The 16,806-nt window shown below is 42.2% G+C and overlaps 6 protein-coding genes across 7 annotated transcripts; 3 read left to right on the top strand and 3 right to left on the bottom strand.

The window, feature by feature from the left end:
* Positions 1-480: 480 nt before the first annotated feature.
* Positions 481-4,416, bottom strand: LOC108072515 (dynein axonemal heavy chain 2). Its single transcript, XM_017163685.3, has 6 exons — positions 4,353-4,416; positions 3,599-4,297; positions 3,203-3,542; positions 1,647-3,150; positions 914-1,595; positions 481-860 (listed from the first exon to the last, which is right to left on the bottom strand). The coding sequence occupies exons 1-6, from the start codon at positions 4,414-4,416 to the stop codon at positions 481-483; spliced, it is 3,669 nt and encodes a 1,222-aa protein (XP_017019174.1).
* Positions 4,417-4,698: 282 nt separating this feature from the next.
* Nuf2 lies at positions 4,699-6,166 on the top strand. The gene is made up of 3 exons (XM_017163655.3): positions 4,699-5,086; positions 5,166-5,559; positions 5,619-6,166. Exons 1-3 carry the CDS (start codon positions 4,786-4,788, stop codon positions 6,124-6,126), a joined length of 1,203 nt encoding a protein of 400 aa, XP_017019144.3. The 5' UTR covers positions 4,699-4,785; the 3' UTR covers positions 6,127-6,166.
* On the bottom strand, positions 6,123-6,622 carry Sem1 (Suppressor of exocyst mutations 1). Its single transcript, XM_017163656.3, has 2 exons — positions 6,411-6,622; positions 6,123-6,349 (listed from the first exon to the last, which is right to left on the bottom strand). The coding sequence occupies exons 1-2, from the start codon at positions 6,520-6,522 to the stop codon at positions 6,222-6,224; spliced, it is 240 nt and encodes a 79-aa protein (XP_017019145.1). The 5' UTR covers positions 6,523-6,622; the 3' UTR covers positions 6,123-6,221.
* Positions 6,623-8,389: 1,767 nt separating this feature from the next.
* On the bottom strand, positions 8,390-13,223 carry Mnn1 (menin 1). Of its 2 annotated transcripts, XM_017163810.3 has the most exons (7): positions 12,412-13,223; positions 12,272-12,336; positions 12,150-12,216; positions 11,980-12,095; positions 11,538-11,919; positions 9,912-11,179; positions 8,390-9,846 (listed from the first exon to the last, which is right to left on the bottom strand). In XM_017163810.3, the coding sequence occupies exons 5-7, from the start codon at positions 11,812-11,814 to the stop codon at positions 9,136-9,138; spliced, it is 2,256 nt and encodes a 751-aa protein (XP_017019299.1). In that variant the 5' UTR covers positions 11,815-11,919; positions 11,980-12,095; positions 12,150-12,216; positions 12,272-12,336; positions 12,412-13,223; the 3' UTR covers positions 8,390-9,135. The 2 variants fall into 2 exon arrangements, with proteins under 2 accessions (XP_017019299.1, XP_070145155.1); XM_070289054.1 differs by lacking the exon at positions 12,150-12,216 and having other exon boundaries at positions 12,412-13,215.
* Positions 13,224-13,470: 247 nt separating this feature from the next.
* On the top strand, positions 13,471-14,997 carry LOC138929645 (uncharacterized). The gene is made up of 2 exons (XM_070289055.1): positions 13,471-13,755; positions 13,805-14,997. The coding sequence occupies exon 2, from the start codon at positions 13,834-13,836 to the stop codon at positions 14,827-14,829; it is 996 nt and encodes a 331-aa protein (XP_070145156.1). The 5' UTR covers positions 13,471-13,755; positions 13,805-13,833; the 3' UTR covers positions 14,830-14,997.
* Positions 14,998-15,131: 134 nt separating this feature from the next.
* Positions 15,132-16,788, top strand: LOC108072548 (WD repeat domain-containing protein 83). Its single transcript, XM_017163722.3, has 4 exons — positions 15,132-15,267; positions 15,374-15,565; positions 15,625-16,155; positions 16,214-16,788. Exons 1-4 carry the CDS (start codon positions 15,189-15,191, stop codon positions 16,336-16,338), a joined length of 927 nt encoding a protein of 308 aa, XP_017019211.1. The 5' UTR covers positions 15,132-15,188; the 3' UTR covers positions 16,339-16,788.
* The last annotated feature ends 18 nt before the right edge of the window (positions 16,789-16,806 follow it).

Raw genomic sequence — 16,806 nt, 5'->3', positions numbered from 1 at the left:
GGACACAGAGGTAAAAAGTTATGACATCACAAGTAGATAAAAATGAGTAAAAGTAGAAGAAAAGTAACTATTTAAATATATATATTTCTTTCTTTTAAAATAATATCATCGTGGGAAAAATACTCACTTATGATTAGGATACTAAATCCGTATTTCCTATATCCGATTTCTCACCACAATTGACACCCACAGAGGCGTTGGAGCACAGCGATTAATTACCCCAAACCGCATATCAATGCCCAATGAACCACCCAACTTAATTACACTGGGATTTAAGCCTATTTGCGGTTTTTTACTTTAACAGCTTTTCCTTTCTAATGAAAAATGAGCAGAAAAAAACGGGCGCAGTCGTGTGGAATTACATATCTAATTTGCATTTTCTAAGTGGAATGGGATAAAAACGAGCTTAAAGCAAACACAAGTGAGAGGTTGGGATTTCAAAAATTTAATTTGTTTTATTATTGATAAAAATATATATTTTTATTTCTTGGGTAATTTAGAGAAAAAATCTTCAAGAAACTCTTTCAATATCAACTTGAAATTTTCCCCATGTTTAGCCAATTCCACATGGATTTCACTCGCCTCATTGTCCAGCATTTCATCAGCTTCGCCCAAGATTTGAAGATAATGCAGCCATGATGACTCTAAACCAATCACCTGCTGGTGAGTCTTCTCCGTCAGCTGCACCCTGTATTTGTGGAGGAGCACAAAGAGTTCCAGCATAGGAGTAAAGCCGATTTGCCATAAAGGAACTTCCTTAAAGAGTTTTTCGAGCAATTGTTTGGCAGCCGCTGTCTCCCGAAGAGTTCGAGGAACCTTCATTACATTCCTCTCATTGCGTCTCATATAAATGTAGGTGGCTACAAAATAAAGACACTAAGGATAACACCAAACAGGATACAGGACAACCCACCTCTCATCCAATTGCTAGCTTGATCCAGCAGCATTTTAATATTGAGCGCCTGCCACTTTTCAATCCAATCCAGGATGGTGCTCTTTAGAGCATTCTGATTGACCAGCACAAAGTATACATTCGTAATGGCATCCTCAAAGGATACATCATCCGCCAGAGCACTATAGTGCTCGATGCCACCCTCAAAGACTCCCGCTGTGCGGGAACTTGACAACAGACGCTGTCGGAACCCCTCCTCGGTGGTCTCCCAAAGAACACGATGTTTGTTCCAGTGCTCCTCATACTTAGTCATTTCCGCCCGCTGCCTGACGATCTCCGCTTGAATGCTTCTCATTAATTCCGAACATTCCTGATCCTCGCGAAATACAGCAGCAAATCCCTGACGCTGCTTCTCCTTGGGTAGCTTTAATTTATAGCCCAATCGGGGGAACTGATCCAACATGCTGCGAATGCTGTCAATGATTCCATTCATCATCTCCCCGATGGCATCCATGTGGGGAGTAAAGGTGATGCAGCCATCCTTAACATCCGATTCGAGGACTATTATGGGAACTGGTGCCATATCCTCGTCGCAATGTAAAGCTTCGTAGAGCTTGGTCAAGGAACCGCGAGCACTGGTCATTAGAGAACTGGCCAGCATGTCATCCAGATCATTTACATAGGCTATCCACTCCTGTGATATCTAAGAAATAATACATTGTAAGCTCGAGAAGTAGAAAGCTGGCCAACCTACCTCATCCTCCACCGATTGAAACTGCCTACTGAAGGCACACAGAAGCTCCACTATGTTGCTATAGTATCTCCTCAGGATGTCACCAGATGAGCTCAGCTTGCTGGACAACTGCTTTTGGAACACGGTTATATCAACGGCCCCAACAAAGGCAAAGTGGAGCAGACAAGTGTCACAGATCTTCTCACAGCTCCTGGCCATCCCTCGATTGGCCCGCTTAAAAATGTGAACAATTTCCTGGAATTTATCCAGGAACTCGTTACCATCCTCGAAGAAGTCCTCGCTGAGATCAGAGCCATAGGTAATCTTGAATATGCCAGGGGCCAGCTGGCGATCGCAGGCTTGGATCAGTGGTCGGAATAGTTTCCTTTCTCTCTCTGTTAAGACGGTCAAAATGCGATTGTGACTAAGGCAAAGTTGGATTACGCGATTGAACAGGGATCTGGTTATATCGTGCCTTTCGTAGAGCTTCGTCAGGGTCTTGGGAATGGCAAAACCTAGCTTTTCAAAGTGCTGAGCCTGCTCGCACAGCTCCAGGACAGACATATCTATATTGCACTCAAGCAAACCCTTGGGTTTCTTACTTCGCACTATCAGGTAGCGATCCAAACGCTGGAAGAGATCGCTGGACCAACCGCAACTCTTGGCCACCCAATCCTCGTAAGCCTGTCGCGTTGCCTTGTCAAACTCATGGCGCAGTGAATCGAATTTGGCCAAAGCTGGAGAGGACTCCTTAACCGGTGGCAGCCACTCGGCGCTCTTGAGGCGATCCCTTAACCAGGTCAAGCGTTCCAAATTAATGCGATAGTTCAGGGACCTGGATGCGTACTTGGGTAGCCACGACTCTTGTCGTCGCTCCTCCAGCAGTTTTCTCGATGTGGAATCCATTTCCTGGGAGAACATCCTCCACAACTTGCTCACGTGTCGCAAATAGGTTTTCCTAAGAGTGCCCCTTTGGCGGTAGGAGTAGAAGAGCATGGATTGCAGAGCCTCCAGGGTCTCTTCCACATTAGACACATGTTGGAAAACATTGAAGATCAGACGCTGGACAGTCTCCTCTAGCTTTTGCATGCTTCTGCGAAAGCTGGCAACCTGCTCGTACCAATCCGAGCGATGCACATTCAAGATGTATGCTTGAGAGCTACTCTGCAGTTGCTTTAAAGTGGTGAGAAACTGTTGCTCCACATTTTCGGATATCTGCTCCATCTCCTCGCCACAAGTGCCGCCAAAAGCGGGCTGGGGTATGCTCCCATTTTCATCCAAACGGCCAAACACAATCATCGATTCACAAATGTCAATCACATCATTTAGGCGCTCCACAAAGGCATCTATATGGTTGAAAATTATACCCTCATCCAACACCCAAGCGGGCTCACATCCTTTGGACATTGCCCCATAGATTCCCTTGTAAACCTGACAGCTATCGATGGCCATGTTGCACATTTTAATGCCAAAGCGGGACTTGCCCGCTAGAATCTCCTCAACTTTGGTTTGTTCGGTGCAAAATCTGTTGAGAATAGTAGAAAGTCACTTTAAATTATGATAAGTTACCCAATTACCTTATGATTTGATTACTCAAATTCCGAAATAGTCCCGCTATAAGCTCCGGGGTATTGTAGTATTCCGAATTTAACCAAATAAAACGTATCAGGTGGATAATCCGGGGTAAGAGCTTGGGCAAATCATCAGGACTTGGAGCCAAATCGATTTTGGAGCAGGGCCCAATCAGCAGATGAAGGTACTTAATGTTGGACAGGGACTGAAGCAGCTCCTGTTTGGCCCGTTCGATTAGCTGATCCATTTGGGGCATGTGAACGGAATGGGCATGATGGAGAACCTTTAATACTTTCTGGACATCCGATTGAGCCAGTTGGTCATTGATTCCCTGAAGAACTTCATCTGGAAAAATATCTAAATCGTGGCACAGCTATTTTAGGAAATATACTTGAACTTACATCGATATTCCCAGAACTCAAACTCATCCCGCACAGTGGCTAGATCATGAGGAACCATCAGGGTACGATCCTCTAGCAAAGTACGAATCTGAGTGGTCCAGTACAAGGCAATACCCTCCAGACTCATCACCAGCTGCCTCTCCACGGGTCCTGCACCCAGTTCCTTGATCACATAGGGCACATACAACACAGCCACTCCCGAGATCTGATGATGCGTTCCCGTTAGGAATGCCAGGAATCTATCCAGACTAGAGCAGAATCGATTCCGCACCGTTGCATTCCAATCCCGATAGTTCCGAAAAAAGGGAACGTATAGGCGTTCCAATAACCCCATCATGCAGCCATCCACATCGCTGGTCAGGGTGCCAAAATTGACCTCGTCATGGAAACACTCCACACTGAAAATCTCGTTCAGCTCCCGCCGAAAGTAGCTTGAATCCGAGACGCAGACGGAAGGGATGCCCAGGCAAGCGGACAATACATCCTGATCATAATATACGGTCAGCAGGGGTTCATTCACCTCCAGCAACCAGCGACGAATGATGTCGAGGGTACCCTCGTGCCAATCCCGGTGATCCAGCCCACTCAGGACACTCATGCGCTGTATATAGCCCACCAGCTGGTGCAGTTCCTCGTCGCTGTAGGACGGCTTCGGAGTCTCTGGACGCAGCTCCTCCTGGCGCGGCTCAACGCTGCGCTCTGGGATTTATTGATTTCAAGATTATTTTGGGTAATACTTGAGTAAATTCTTTACCCTCATCATCGGTCAAGTCAGAGTCCGTAAGGTGTTCATCTTCTACGGCGCTGGAGGAAGCCATTTTGCTGAGTTTTCACGGGATAAAGGCAAACATTAAACTGAGGAAATCAAACAAATCCATGGCAACGTTGGCTCAAACCGCGCTCTGGGCACTTAAACAAATTGTATTATTAAGAACTACAATGTATATAATTTTTATTAAATTATATTAAATTAGTTTCCATTTAATCTTATTTAATGCTAAAACACTTTCTTAACGTTTACAAATTTTAAATATTTAACCGATAAATTAAGTGTTGGAAAGGGCATAGAAATTATGAGTCTCAGGATTATACGGGACATGCCCCTCTGGTCACACTCAGCCAAGCTATTGAATTTTAGGCATCCATTTTCAAAACTGAGGAAACTTAAATCAATTAAATTCGATACAATGGCGTTGGATTCGGATATCAACCTCATATTGTCGCAGAGCACCCGATTGATACCCGACCTGATCATCAGCCATAGCGATTTGGTCAAACCCACTGTGGGATGTCTCACCAAGATCTTTGTTCACTATCTGCGATGCTTCGGTTTTCGAGTGGAGCCACCGTTTAAGCTGGGCAGCGAGACTATTGACCAGTCGCGGGAGACGCGGGTCTTCCTCATCCACCTGTGCCGCCAAATAGAGAGCATCGTGAAATTGTCATTTCCCAACAAGACGTACCTCTACATGGACTTGATCAAGCCAGGTTTGCAATTAGCCATAGCGATCTTATTCTTTTTGAAGCCAACTTTTGAAACCTTTTATAAACCCATTGTAATTGTTAGCCACCAGAAAGACGCTAAGCACCTTAGACTACCTGTTCAACTTTCTTGCCTACTACAATCTGTTCAAAAAGGATGTCCTGGGACCCGTTGAGCAGGGTATCAAGGCCCGGGACACATTGTTGGCCGAGATCAAAGTCAAGCAGAGGGAGTTGGAGCAGCATAAAAAGACTGTAGCCACCATAACAGCGGACATGGAAGCTTGCAAGCTCGAGATCAACAAGTTGAAGGCGGAACTGCACGAGACCAAGACGAAGCTTGCCCGGCAAAAGAAAAGCACCAGCGAGCAGGAAAATGGCTTGGAACACTATGAGCAGCAGGAGAATGAACTGAACAAGCGCATCAAGCACTGGGAGCAGCTGGTGGTGGAGGAAAACCAAGTTCTGGAACTAAAGAAGTGAGTGATTCCAAGAAAAAATGGCTCAATATCTTATTTACCATTCCATTGATCGGTAGGCAAATCCAGAGCACGATATTACACGTCGAGAGTTGCAAAAAGGAGCTGGCCAGCACTGAGCAGATAATCGATAGCCAACGCAGCTTGATCGAGGACAGCCAGCAGATCGTCGTGGCCCTGGAAAAGGCAACTCCCTTGCTGACATTATCCCAGTTGGAAGACTACAAGAAGAACACCAAGCAACTGGAGGTATTGCGCAAGCAGTTACCCGCCCTGGAGGCTCGAAATCAAAAGGCCCTCAAGGAGGCTGAGGCAGGGAAGAAGCTGCTCCTCGACGAAAAGCAGCAGATTCAGCAACTAAGGGAAAAACACAAGACGGAATCCAAAGAGGCCCAGGAACACATCGAACAGCGGGAAACCGATATCGAAGGCCGGGGTAAAGCGGTGACAGAACTGCAGAACGAAAATGAGGCTCTGGCCGAGCAAATCGAAAAACAGGAAGAACTGCGCGGTATTTTGTGTGAGAATCTCGAAATCATACTCGGGGAAAACAGCAAGTGGCATTAGGTTAGCACTAAATATACCGATTTTATTCTAAAACTGCAAACAGCTCAGCTCGTTTTTTATTGGTTAGGACTGAACGGAGGGGCGCCGGGTTACTACTACGTCTCCATCTTCTTGTTCTCGAGATGCGCCTTCAGCTGCTGGCTGAAGTCGTCCTCCACGTTGTCGTCGTCCCAGTTGTCCTCCCACACATTCAGCTCCTCCTCATCGTCCCCGACTTTGAAATCTGCAACAAAAATGCCGATTGTGTGAGCTCCGGGATTCGCCAATCAAAAAGCAATGCTCACCTTCAGCGGGAAACTCTTCAAACTCGTCGTCCTCTTCCAGGAGACCAAGGTCCTCGCTTTTGTTGTTGGTCTCCTCCTTCTCCTTCTCCTTTTCTTTCTCCGGTCCAGACATTTTGTATGTTTTTAGATTAATTCAAGGAGATTTTAAAGTTTGACGCTGTTTTTTTTATGCCAAAATGATGCCTAGTCACTTGTAGTGGGGCTGTCAAAACAATGACTTAAAAATCCAAACAAAACAACAAAGGCAAGCAAACGTCAACCAGTAAACCTGGTCACACTGCCAAGGCAATTCTCTTAAATTTGGCTATAAACTAGCCAGATTTGGTAACAGTATTATGACACTGGCGCATTAATTAGAAATTTCATTAAAGATTTGACAGCTCCATAGGGTTTTACTATATAGCACTCCTAATGTTTTGCTTAAATCGAAAATAAATGCACAATTAAAAAAATTAAGTTTAGAAAATTATTGAAAGCTTGCAGAATATGTGAGTAAAACCCGACCGAATTTAATTTAATATTGTGTATGTCAAGCTTAAAAAGAAATACTTTTAAAATTTTGGGAAAGCAATCAAATTTAATCACAATTGAAATATGCATTATTCTATATTGATTAAATTTTCTTCTTACTTATTTTTTTAACCAATTTAAAAGGCTAATATATTCCCAAAACTAATAAATCTTATTTTGCAATTTTTTTTACCCAAATTAGTTAAATATTTCTCAGGTTCATAAAGAGTTCACACTTTTGTTGTTGTTTTTAAGCATTTAATGATTTGTTTAACATTTTTACGGTTGGCTATTATTTGACTTTCGAAGCTAAAAGGATTATTTTGAGCATTTTGGATTTTAGGCTACATTTCAATATTTAACTGTTGTTGCTGGTTGGCTATTTTAAACAATTAGAGCAAAAATGGTAGTTTATTTTAACATTAATAAATATATATATATGTTATGTGTTAAATGTTTATAGGTTCTGCATATTGTTGCTGTTGTTGCGTTGCCTTTTGATTTATTGCATAGCGAACTTTCGGTTTTTTTTTATCTTTTTTGGATTTAGTGCTGTCCAAAAATGTAATGAAAATAAAAAATATTTCTTAATACTTCTTCAACTCTTGCTTAATGTTAAAAATTTTGTATGCCAAAATATATATATATATGTATATATCTTCCTTTGTTATTGTTGTTCTTGTTGTTGTTTGTTTAAGTATCTAAAGTTTACATTTATGTTTTTACACATATAACTGTAGTTCAACGTTTAACATATTTAGTTGCTGCTGCTTGCAAATCTACATAATTAAATAGTTGGTTTTGATTTTTTGTTTTGTTTTCTTTCAAGTCTGCTAATGTTATATTTGAGGAATAAAACACCATATACACTTGGTTAGTAATATTTGTTTTTCAGATTTGTGTGTTGTCTCGGGCTCACCACCTTCACTCCTCATTTCTCTCTTCTCTTCTAAACATTATTATTCATCACAGTTGCTCTCTCTCCATCTCTCTTTCTCTGTCTACGCACAAATCAAATTAAATTCAATGCAATTATTATCATCATTTAACAATTTGTTACAAGCTCCGAGTTTGTTTATAATTGCTGTAGCTACATAAATGGGGTGACAAGTTATAGGTCATGTAAGTCATATATTGGACTGGTTTAGGGATAAACAAGGGTCTGTTATTAGATCAAAAATCCTATAATAACAAGATGAGTAACGAGACACGCCATTTTTGTTTGCCTATGGCCATTCAAATGAAACTGAACGTTATGCATCTTGATATTATAAGGTCTTGGGTCAGACACTGTAGCCCCTTTTTGTCGCTTACAATGTGTGTGAGTGGAGAGTGGATAATTCTATTTAGTTTTTTAAGATATTATATGAAAGCTTTTCTAGAAAAAGTGTTGTATCACATATATAGAGGAAGTGTTAAATATGTATTTCATTTGTTTACCATTCGGGTTGTTGTTGTTTTTGTTTAACTTCAAGTCAAAAGTCGTAACAAAGTTTTGCCTTTTCTTAAATATTACAGGATATACATAGGTGTAGAGTAAAATTAAACAGCTTAGCCTCAATAAAATGCTTTAAAGTAAATACATAAATATACCAAGTTTAGTTACTATTTTCGATTTCGGTTAACCGGATTTCTATCTGTTTTTTTGTTTTCGAAGAAGGAGCACCAATAAAGTTTCGCTTAAACGATTATTAAAAAAAAGTTTGGAGGGTAAGAGACTTACATAGTTGTTGTAGCAATAAATAAAAAAAGAGAAAAACTATAACAGCTAAAAAATACGCTATATAAATACTTAGAATAACTTATTAATTCGTGTGTGTTTGCGGGGCATGTTACACTTACATTTTTGTTTTCTTTTTTAAAACGCTAGGCGTTCTCTAACGTTCATTTTGCACTTACGAACTACATAAATACACACCGAACATCAAAAATATGGATAGCATATAAATCTATACATATAAATCGATATATATAGATATACACTTGGTTACCTTTCTTGGGGTGGCTTCGAGCTTTTAATAATCTGGAAATCTTTTACGTTTTTAATTCAAGTTCTGGTTTTCAACATTAAAAAAAACTATTAAAACCTCAAAAAATCCTTGGCCAAAAAACTAGTTTGTGCTTCTGTGTGTTTTTTCATCAAATGAAATCGAGCCACCCCTTTAACTTACACAGACATCATGGATTAATAGGGAATTTTTCCCAACAACAAGATTTACTCACGACGCGTTCGCTTGGGACGTGAGGCGGCTATAGAATCACCTCCTGGGGATGATGATCTGCCAGTGGCGCTTGCTCCACTCACCCCACCTCCTCCAGCGGCGGCACCAACACCACCACTCAGTAAACTGTCACTCGAAGAAATTGCTGTAATTGTGGCCGAAATCGTGGCCGAGTGCTTCTCCACTCCGCGAACTTTTCTCGAGGCCACTGACTGGGCGGTGACTTGAAGCGAAATAGCGTGTGTATTAAGCTTCTCGGCCAGCAGCAGATCCTTCAGGCCCTTCATCTTCTGGCTGTACAGTGTGATCACGGGTTTCTTAAGCATTATCTCGAAGGGATCGTAGTCGTCGCTGGTGTTCTCGGGCTTAGCTTCTTGTTGGGCTGTGCGAGTGTCGCTGGAAACTGGTAATTGGACAGAGTTTCCACTTCCGTTGCTTGTTGTGTTTAGTGTAGCCTCCTTTTTTTCTGTATTATTATGATTGTTGTTGTTATTGCTTTTGCTATTATTGTTATTGTTGTTGTTGTGGGGCTCTGTTGTGTCGGCATCGCCTCCACCTCCACCAGACGATTGTTGCTGGTGTTGTTTCTGATCGGCAAAGGGCTGACCACCGCCCTGAAGTAGAAAGTCGGGATTAAGAATCTTTTCGCCACAAGCGGCTGTTAGATCGGCCAGAGTTGTGGGCAACTCCGAGTTCTTTGCTTTCTATAAAGAGTAAGAACACACAATTTTTTTCGGTTTAAATGAATAATAAAGCTTTAAAGTCATACCTCTTCCTTTTTAACCACCGTATTGTTGTTGTTAATTCCCTCAGCCGCTTCCGAGGATCCCCCAGATGCCACAGCTGCTGCTTCCCTTGACTCCTTAGCCTCCTGTTCAGCCTTGGCTTGTTCCGCCTCGAGATCCTCGGGCAACTTGATGACCACCTGGGATCTGATGTCATAGTCAAACTTGGTGATATTATTAACCAGCGGCTTGGCCCAACCGATATGCAGGATGGGCGTTAAGCTGTCCTCTTCCCACTGACATATGCCGTCATAGAATCGCAGAAGATTGGCAAAAACTTCGGCATCTCGCAGGATACTCCTTGCCGAGTGGCCCGAACTCTCGGTTTTCATGACATACGGTATCAGCTCGTTGGCGATGTCCAGCAGCTCCTTGTAAATCTCCTCGTCATCCCGGCACTGATACGTATACAAGCGGATCACATCCGCCGCATTGGCCCACGCAGCGAAGGCATCTCGGTACTTGAGCAATCGATTGTAGTAGTTTCCCTGGTACGTATACGGATAGACATGGTGATTGCGATAGTGTGTTCTCGCCGAATCGATTGCCTCGCGGTACAGCTGCTCGCAACCGATGCTCGGATGGGTGCGATGGATCTCCTCCAGCTCGCCCAATGTGCCCAGCGCCATGGGATAGCGCTTAAGATGGCCCAGGTCGTAGAGCAGCCACAAAAGCTGCTGCTGCAAGTCGGCCACCTCCACGCAGTCGCTGTTCGAGGTCAGCGAGATATTTAGAGCGGCACAAATGGCCGCCACTTCCATTCCTCGTTCACAGATCACCGCCAGTCCGCCCAAATAGAGCCATGATCCTGATTCGATACCGGGCCGTATGTCCTGGCCACGCTTATCCTCACTGCCCTTGCCGTGCCACGTCACCTCGATGGTCTCCACTCGCTTCTGGCCAAACACCACCCAGGCATGATCCTCCGAAATGGCCAGGCGCACATCCTTGTATCCAAGCAACTGGCAGCCCGCCACCACAGCCAGAGCAACGCCGAAGCAGTCCAACTTGTTGCCGGACAGGTAACTGTAGAGGTTTTGCAGGTGGGCCCTATCCTTGTAGCTGCTCCGGATCAGCGAGTTCCAAATCACGTCCGACACTTTTTTGATCACCTCCCGAGTGGCCTGGCGATGCGGTTTTGGCTTTTCCACCACGGACAGAATCGTTTGGAACTTTTTATATAGCCCGGCGATCAGTTCGTGTGTCACCACCGGGAAGGGAACGCTGTTGCCCATGATTACATCATTTCCACCTGTATTTTTTGGTAATTGGAAGAAAATTTTATGATTATATTCTATTATAATTATATCAATTTATGTGGCTTCCAGATCAACTATTGCTACTACATCGATATATTAATATTGACAGCCCTCCCTAATTACGACAGAAAAACTTAAGACTTTTAAAACAATTAATTGTGTAAAACGTAAAGACATCCCTCCTGTTAAATAGGGCCTTCTCTTCAGCTTCAACCTTAATCCCAAACAAGGACCCTTAAAACGCGTTTCCCAATTTGTCTGCCCTTTCGTTTCCGCTTTAACTGGTTTCCCCCTTTGATAAATGGTTAACGGTAAACGCGACCGGTAAATGATGATTGGTTAAACACACACCTGTCGCGTTTTGACTGATGTCACCTGCTGCCGCTGTAGCTGCAGCGGCGGCGGCTGCTTGAGCGGCCTGGGCAGCAGCCTCTCCCGTCGTCAGCGATAGCTCTATGTAGCCAACCACAATGGAGAGGAGGGTAAGATCGGGCTCGATGCCGGAGGTCAAAGCGCGACGAAAGAGATTGACGACATCGGAGGTGGACTTTAGCGGGAACAAGCTGGCATCAATAATGCCATTCAGGGCCATGGGACTAGCACTGGCACTTCTAGTAATCGTCGACATGTTTTTTTTTTTTTTTTTTGTGGGGGACGGTTATATACTATAGCCGGTAGGTTTTAGTGTCCTGAAGGATATAGTTGTATTCGTGGACTGCCAAGTTTCAAATGCCTGAAAAAACACAGGAATATATTAAAAAGATTTGGATTTAGATAAGGTGTTACTACTTACTTTTAATTGTTCGTGTATCTATGATATTCAGTAAATGCTTTCTGCGATATTTTTTAAGCCGGATATCTCTTTCTTTAGACTCTTTTCTTTATCCTAAATCGGCATTATTTGTGTACCTAAAAAAAGTGGAAAATAAGTAACAATATCAATAAATAAGATAACAAACCTACCCAAATATGCAGCTTGAAAGCCTTGCTAATTTCTGTGTCCTGTTTTTAGCCTCTTTAACGAGATTTTCTTGGAAGAAAATAAGGTTTAATACAAGACTTAATCGGTATGTGTTGCAACTTACCCGAGTAGCTCTTAGGAGTCCTACCTTAATTTTCCACCTGTTACTAGCTTGTTTTAAAGCTTCTTCTAAATATTTTGGTAAAAGCAAAAACATAAATCAATTAAAAATCGAGCAATTGGCCAAGTTAGGGCACAGCTTACGCCTTTTTCCACCTGTTCCTAGCCCGATACCGAGCTCGTTATTATCCTGCTGCCGCTGCCTGGATTTGTCGGATGCACAATGGCCACTGGCGATTGGCTGTTGGTGCTGCCGTTTGTACAGCCACTTTGTGGCTGCAACATTGGCAACAAGTTGACAAACAACTTTTTGTCGTTGTCGCGCACCTTCGGCCCTTTTTGCTTATTTTTTTTCGCCTTTTTCGTTTGTACTTAAGAGCAGGATTTTTGCTGCTGCGCTTCACTTGCACTTCTTATTTGCAACAACAACACCAAAACGGCAAACAACTGGTTTTCTGCATGTGCTTGCATGTGTGTGTGTGTGTGTATGCGCGCGAGTGTAGTGCAGTTGCTGCGAAAAATAATGTATATATCCTGTGTCCTTCGCCATCCACGTCATCAGTAATGGGGCTCACGGGGGCAGGTGAGTTTCTCGCACCTTTCAATCGTCACTTGTTTTTGTTTTTATTCTTGTCTCTGCAGCCGCTGTCGCCACCCCCTTCAGCGGATTTCCACTTGACACGCAGTTGCACTTGTCGACCCGAAATCCCAAAGTATCTCAGCGAATTCGATTCGATTTAATGTAAGCATTATTTCCGCTGTAATTTGGCGCTAATTAAGTGGGTTTAGATACGCGGCGGGCCAGGTGAAAACCAGGTAAAATTCCGACGATATAATTGCGTTGTGTTGTGTTTACGTTATTCAATGGGGGGTGGGGGTGTAATGGAGCTGGCAAACAGTCGATGCCACTATCGATTGCACTATCGATTGTTTCGTCATTGGCTTTGTTCCAAAAAGTGTTGTAAAGCTCCTAATTATCTGTGGAATTTGAAATCTATCACGTTATTTAGTAAATTTGGTTTATTTATCTACTATACTATATATAATATGGTTTAGGTATCGCTTAACTTATTTTATTATAGTCATTTAATTTCATTATAAAACCGGCAAACACAATTAGTAAGATGCACAAATTGGGAAAATTATTGAATATTTAGTTTGTCTCACCGATTCCAAAGGAGGCTTTTTCATATACATAATTTAGATCGTATTGTCAGCAGTCATTCAGGCTGAGACTCTCTCACATTTTACAAGCTTCGGATATATTTGCTACAATTTTAAAATATACTTTTCTAAGTATTATATACAAAAATGCCGCCCGTTTCAAGAAAGTCCACACTTGACCAAAGAAAAACTGCCCGCTTAGACCCAAGAACAGCTATTGTAAGCCCACGAATCTCTGGTAGTTCCGCTGGACGTTCCACTAACCAGGATCGAAATCAAAATGCAGATACTCCTTGTGATATTAATGCAATTGAATACATGGAGGTAGAGAATCAGGACAACGAGGATTTAAATATAAATTCTGCGTTCTCAGATTTCAGGAGGTCGGAAAGAATTGCGAATATGAATGCTAGAAAGCGTCAGGCGATGCAGGCTCTTCTTACTGACCCAAATATTGATGTAATGGAGTATCATCAGGAAAATATCCTTTCCAATAACCAAAATCCAGTTACAAATGGCCAGGATCTAAATCAATATTCGGTTTTTGAGGACATTATTATTCCAAATGCTCAGGAACAAACACCATATTCGGTTTCTGAGGACATTAACATGTCAAATGCCCAGGAACAAAATCAGACGGTGCATAGTCTTCCCACTATCCAGAATATTAATGTAATGGAATATCAGCAGGAAAATACACTTTCGAATAACCAGAATCCAGTTACAGCAGGCCATGTTTCTGTGGAAATTTGTATTTCAAATGGCCAGGAACGAAAAAAGTATTCAGTTTCTCAGGACATCGTCATTCCAAATGCACAGGAACGAAATCAATGTTCTGTTTCTCAGGAAATTGTCATTCCAAATGCCCAGGAACAAAATCAGGCGTTGAATAGTCTTCCCACTAACCAGAATATTCATGTAATGGAATATCAGGAGGATAAAACCCTTTGCAATTACCAGAATCAAGTTACAAATTGTAATGTTTCTGAGGACATTATCATTCCAATTGCCCAGGAACAAAATCAAGGTTCTGTTTCTGAGGAACAAACTCAATGTCCCCCTACTAAGGTTTTGAGAAGGTCCGCAAGAATTGCGTTAATGAATGCAAACAAACAGTGCAAGATTAAAGAACCTGGGGTAAAAGACGAAAAGATCAGAGGAACTAAGAAAACTATAGCTATGAAGAAGAAGGCCAAAAAATCGGTTCTGAAAAAACTTGCGTCCAAAGGTACTCAAACTGAATTTATCCTTGAACAGGTTACCAGTAACGCAAATATGCAGCCAACTTCAATCGCCCGACAGAGCTATGATCGTGCGGCACAGACTCTGCAGGATACTGCAGGATCGTCCAATGCTTTCCAGTTAATTGGCGATTATTTTTCGCGTTTTTTCAGATAACTTATGTGAACAAAATTTAAAATTCCTTTCCATTTTATTGGCAATTATATTTGAAGTTTATTCAGTTAATTTATGTAAACCAAATTTAAAATTTACCCCGTTAAAAAATTAAAAATAAAAAGTAAAAACACAAAAAAAATGTATTTTTGTGTACAAATACCCTGTGAATATATGTAGTAATTTTTTAAATTATTTAAATTGTTACTCGAGCTGGAAGTATTTTAAATCTCTAAAATGGCGCCGTGCATGGTTAATATCGATATATAAAAAACTGCCTATCGATATATAATAATAAATACAAGCAAGGTGGTCACACCATTTAATTGTTTACGTTTTATATTTATTTTTAATTAAATAGCATGCCGACTTTTGCCAATTTTAATGTAAAAACCACGATTGACTGCAAGCAAGGAGCAGTTCGAGCTGTGCGCTACAATGGTAAGTGAATAAATCTTCTCTTTTACTTAACTTAAATAATTAAATAGGGAAAGTTAAATAAAGTTAAAGATTCTTGAAATTACAATATCTATTGCAATTTCCTTAGTTGACGGCACCTATTGCTTGAGCTGTGGCTCTGACAAGAAGATAAAACTGTGGAACCCGGGGTCGGGATTACTTCTCAAAACCTACGGTGGACATGCGGACGAGGTGACCGATGCTGCGGGCAGCTGTGAGAGCAGCTACATTGTCTCTGCCAGCCTGGATAAGAGCATTATCTACTGGGACGTGTCCACAGGTGAGAGACTCCAAGCTCTAACTCCAGCTACTTATATTAACGTTTAATTGATCACTTAGGAACCCCTGTAAGACGCCTGCGTGGCCATGCCGGCGGCGTTCGCTGCGTTTGCTTCAACGAGGACTCTTCGGTGGCCATTTCCGGCGGCCGGGACAATGCCGTCATGTGCTGGGACATCCGAACACGACGCCTAGATCCCGTCCAGGTGATGAAAGAGGCTCGCGATTGCATCACCACTGTGCTGACCAACGAGAACAAGATCTATGCTGCCTCCCTGGACGGCTGTGTGCGGACCTACGATATCCGTGTGGGTGAACTCACCTGCGACAAGGTGGGCGAACCCATCACCTATCTGGGTCAAACGCGCGACGAGCAGTGCCTGGTGGCTGGCTGCCAGGATAGCGTGGTGCGACTGCTGGACTGTGAGACGGGAGGCTTGCTATCCGAATACAAGGGCCACCGGGGAGATGACTATCACATCGAGTGCGGAATACTGGCCAACGATGCCCACATTGTGTCCGGGTCCAGTGACGGCGATGCTCTGATCTGGGACCTGCTCGAGGGCAAAGTTCTCCAACGTATTCGAATCAGTAAGGAGGTTGTGGTTGGTTGGTAGCTTTTTGAATTAATGATTTTCTGTCTTTGTAGGTGATAATGGCGGTGTTGTTCACTCGTTGGCCACTCATCCCAAACGGCAGGAGCTGCTCTTTGCCAGGCGCCGGGATATGTATGTCTTTTCAGCGGATTTGCAAATCGAAGTGGAGCAATTGTAGTATGATTTAATTTATTATTAAGCTAGTGATAGAGAGATACTAATGAGAATAAGAATATAAGTATAGAAATCAACTAGTATACCAAAATCAAGTCCCAGTTATTGCAGGAATTCTAAAATTTCCAAGAACGAAATTTAATATTTTGAAAAATTTTGGAAAATATGAATATGACTCATACCAACCATTAGGTTTTTAGCTTTCAGATGCCACTAAAAGGAACTAAGCTAATGGCACTTTAGGGACTTTAAATCAATATTTTCATTTCATTGACATTGAAAATGACTTCTTCACTTTCGAACGAGAATCGACAAACTCAAAAATTTCCTCCTCAAGTCAATCACATCTTAATATTTGTGGATTAAATAGGCGAAGAAAATAACTAAATTTAGGCATACACCATAGAACTACCTTGTTAAAATTGTATCTTAAAAATATAAGGCCCTTTTAAGATAATATATTAAAAACTCC

Source organism: Drosophila kikkawai, chromosome 2L (assembly GCF_030179895.1).
Source record: "Drosophila kikkawai strain 14028-0561.14 chromosome 2L, DkikHiC1v2, whole genome shotgun sequence".
Taxonomy (NCBI): Eukaryota; Metazoa; Arthropoda; class Insecta; order Diptera; family Drosophilidae; genus Drosophila; species Drosophila kikkawai.
The sequence above is the reverse complement of the archived record's forward strand: the minus strand, read 5'-3'. Positions and strand labels throughout refer to the sequence as shown.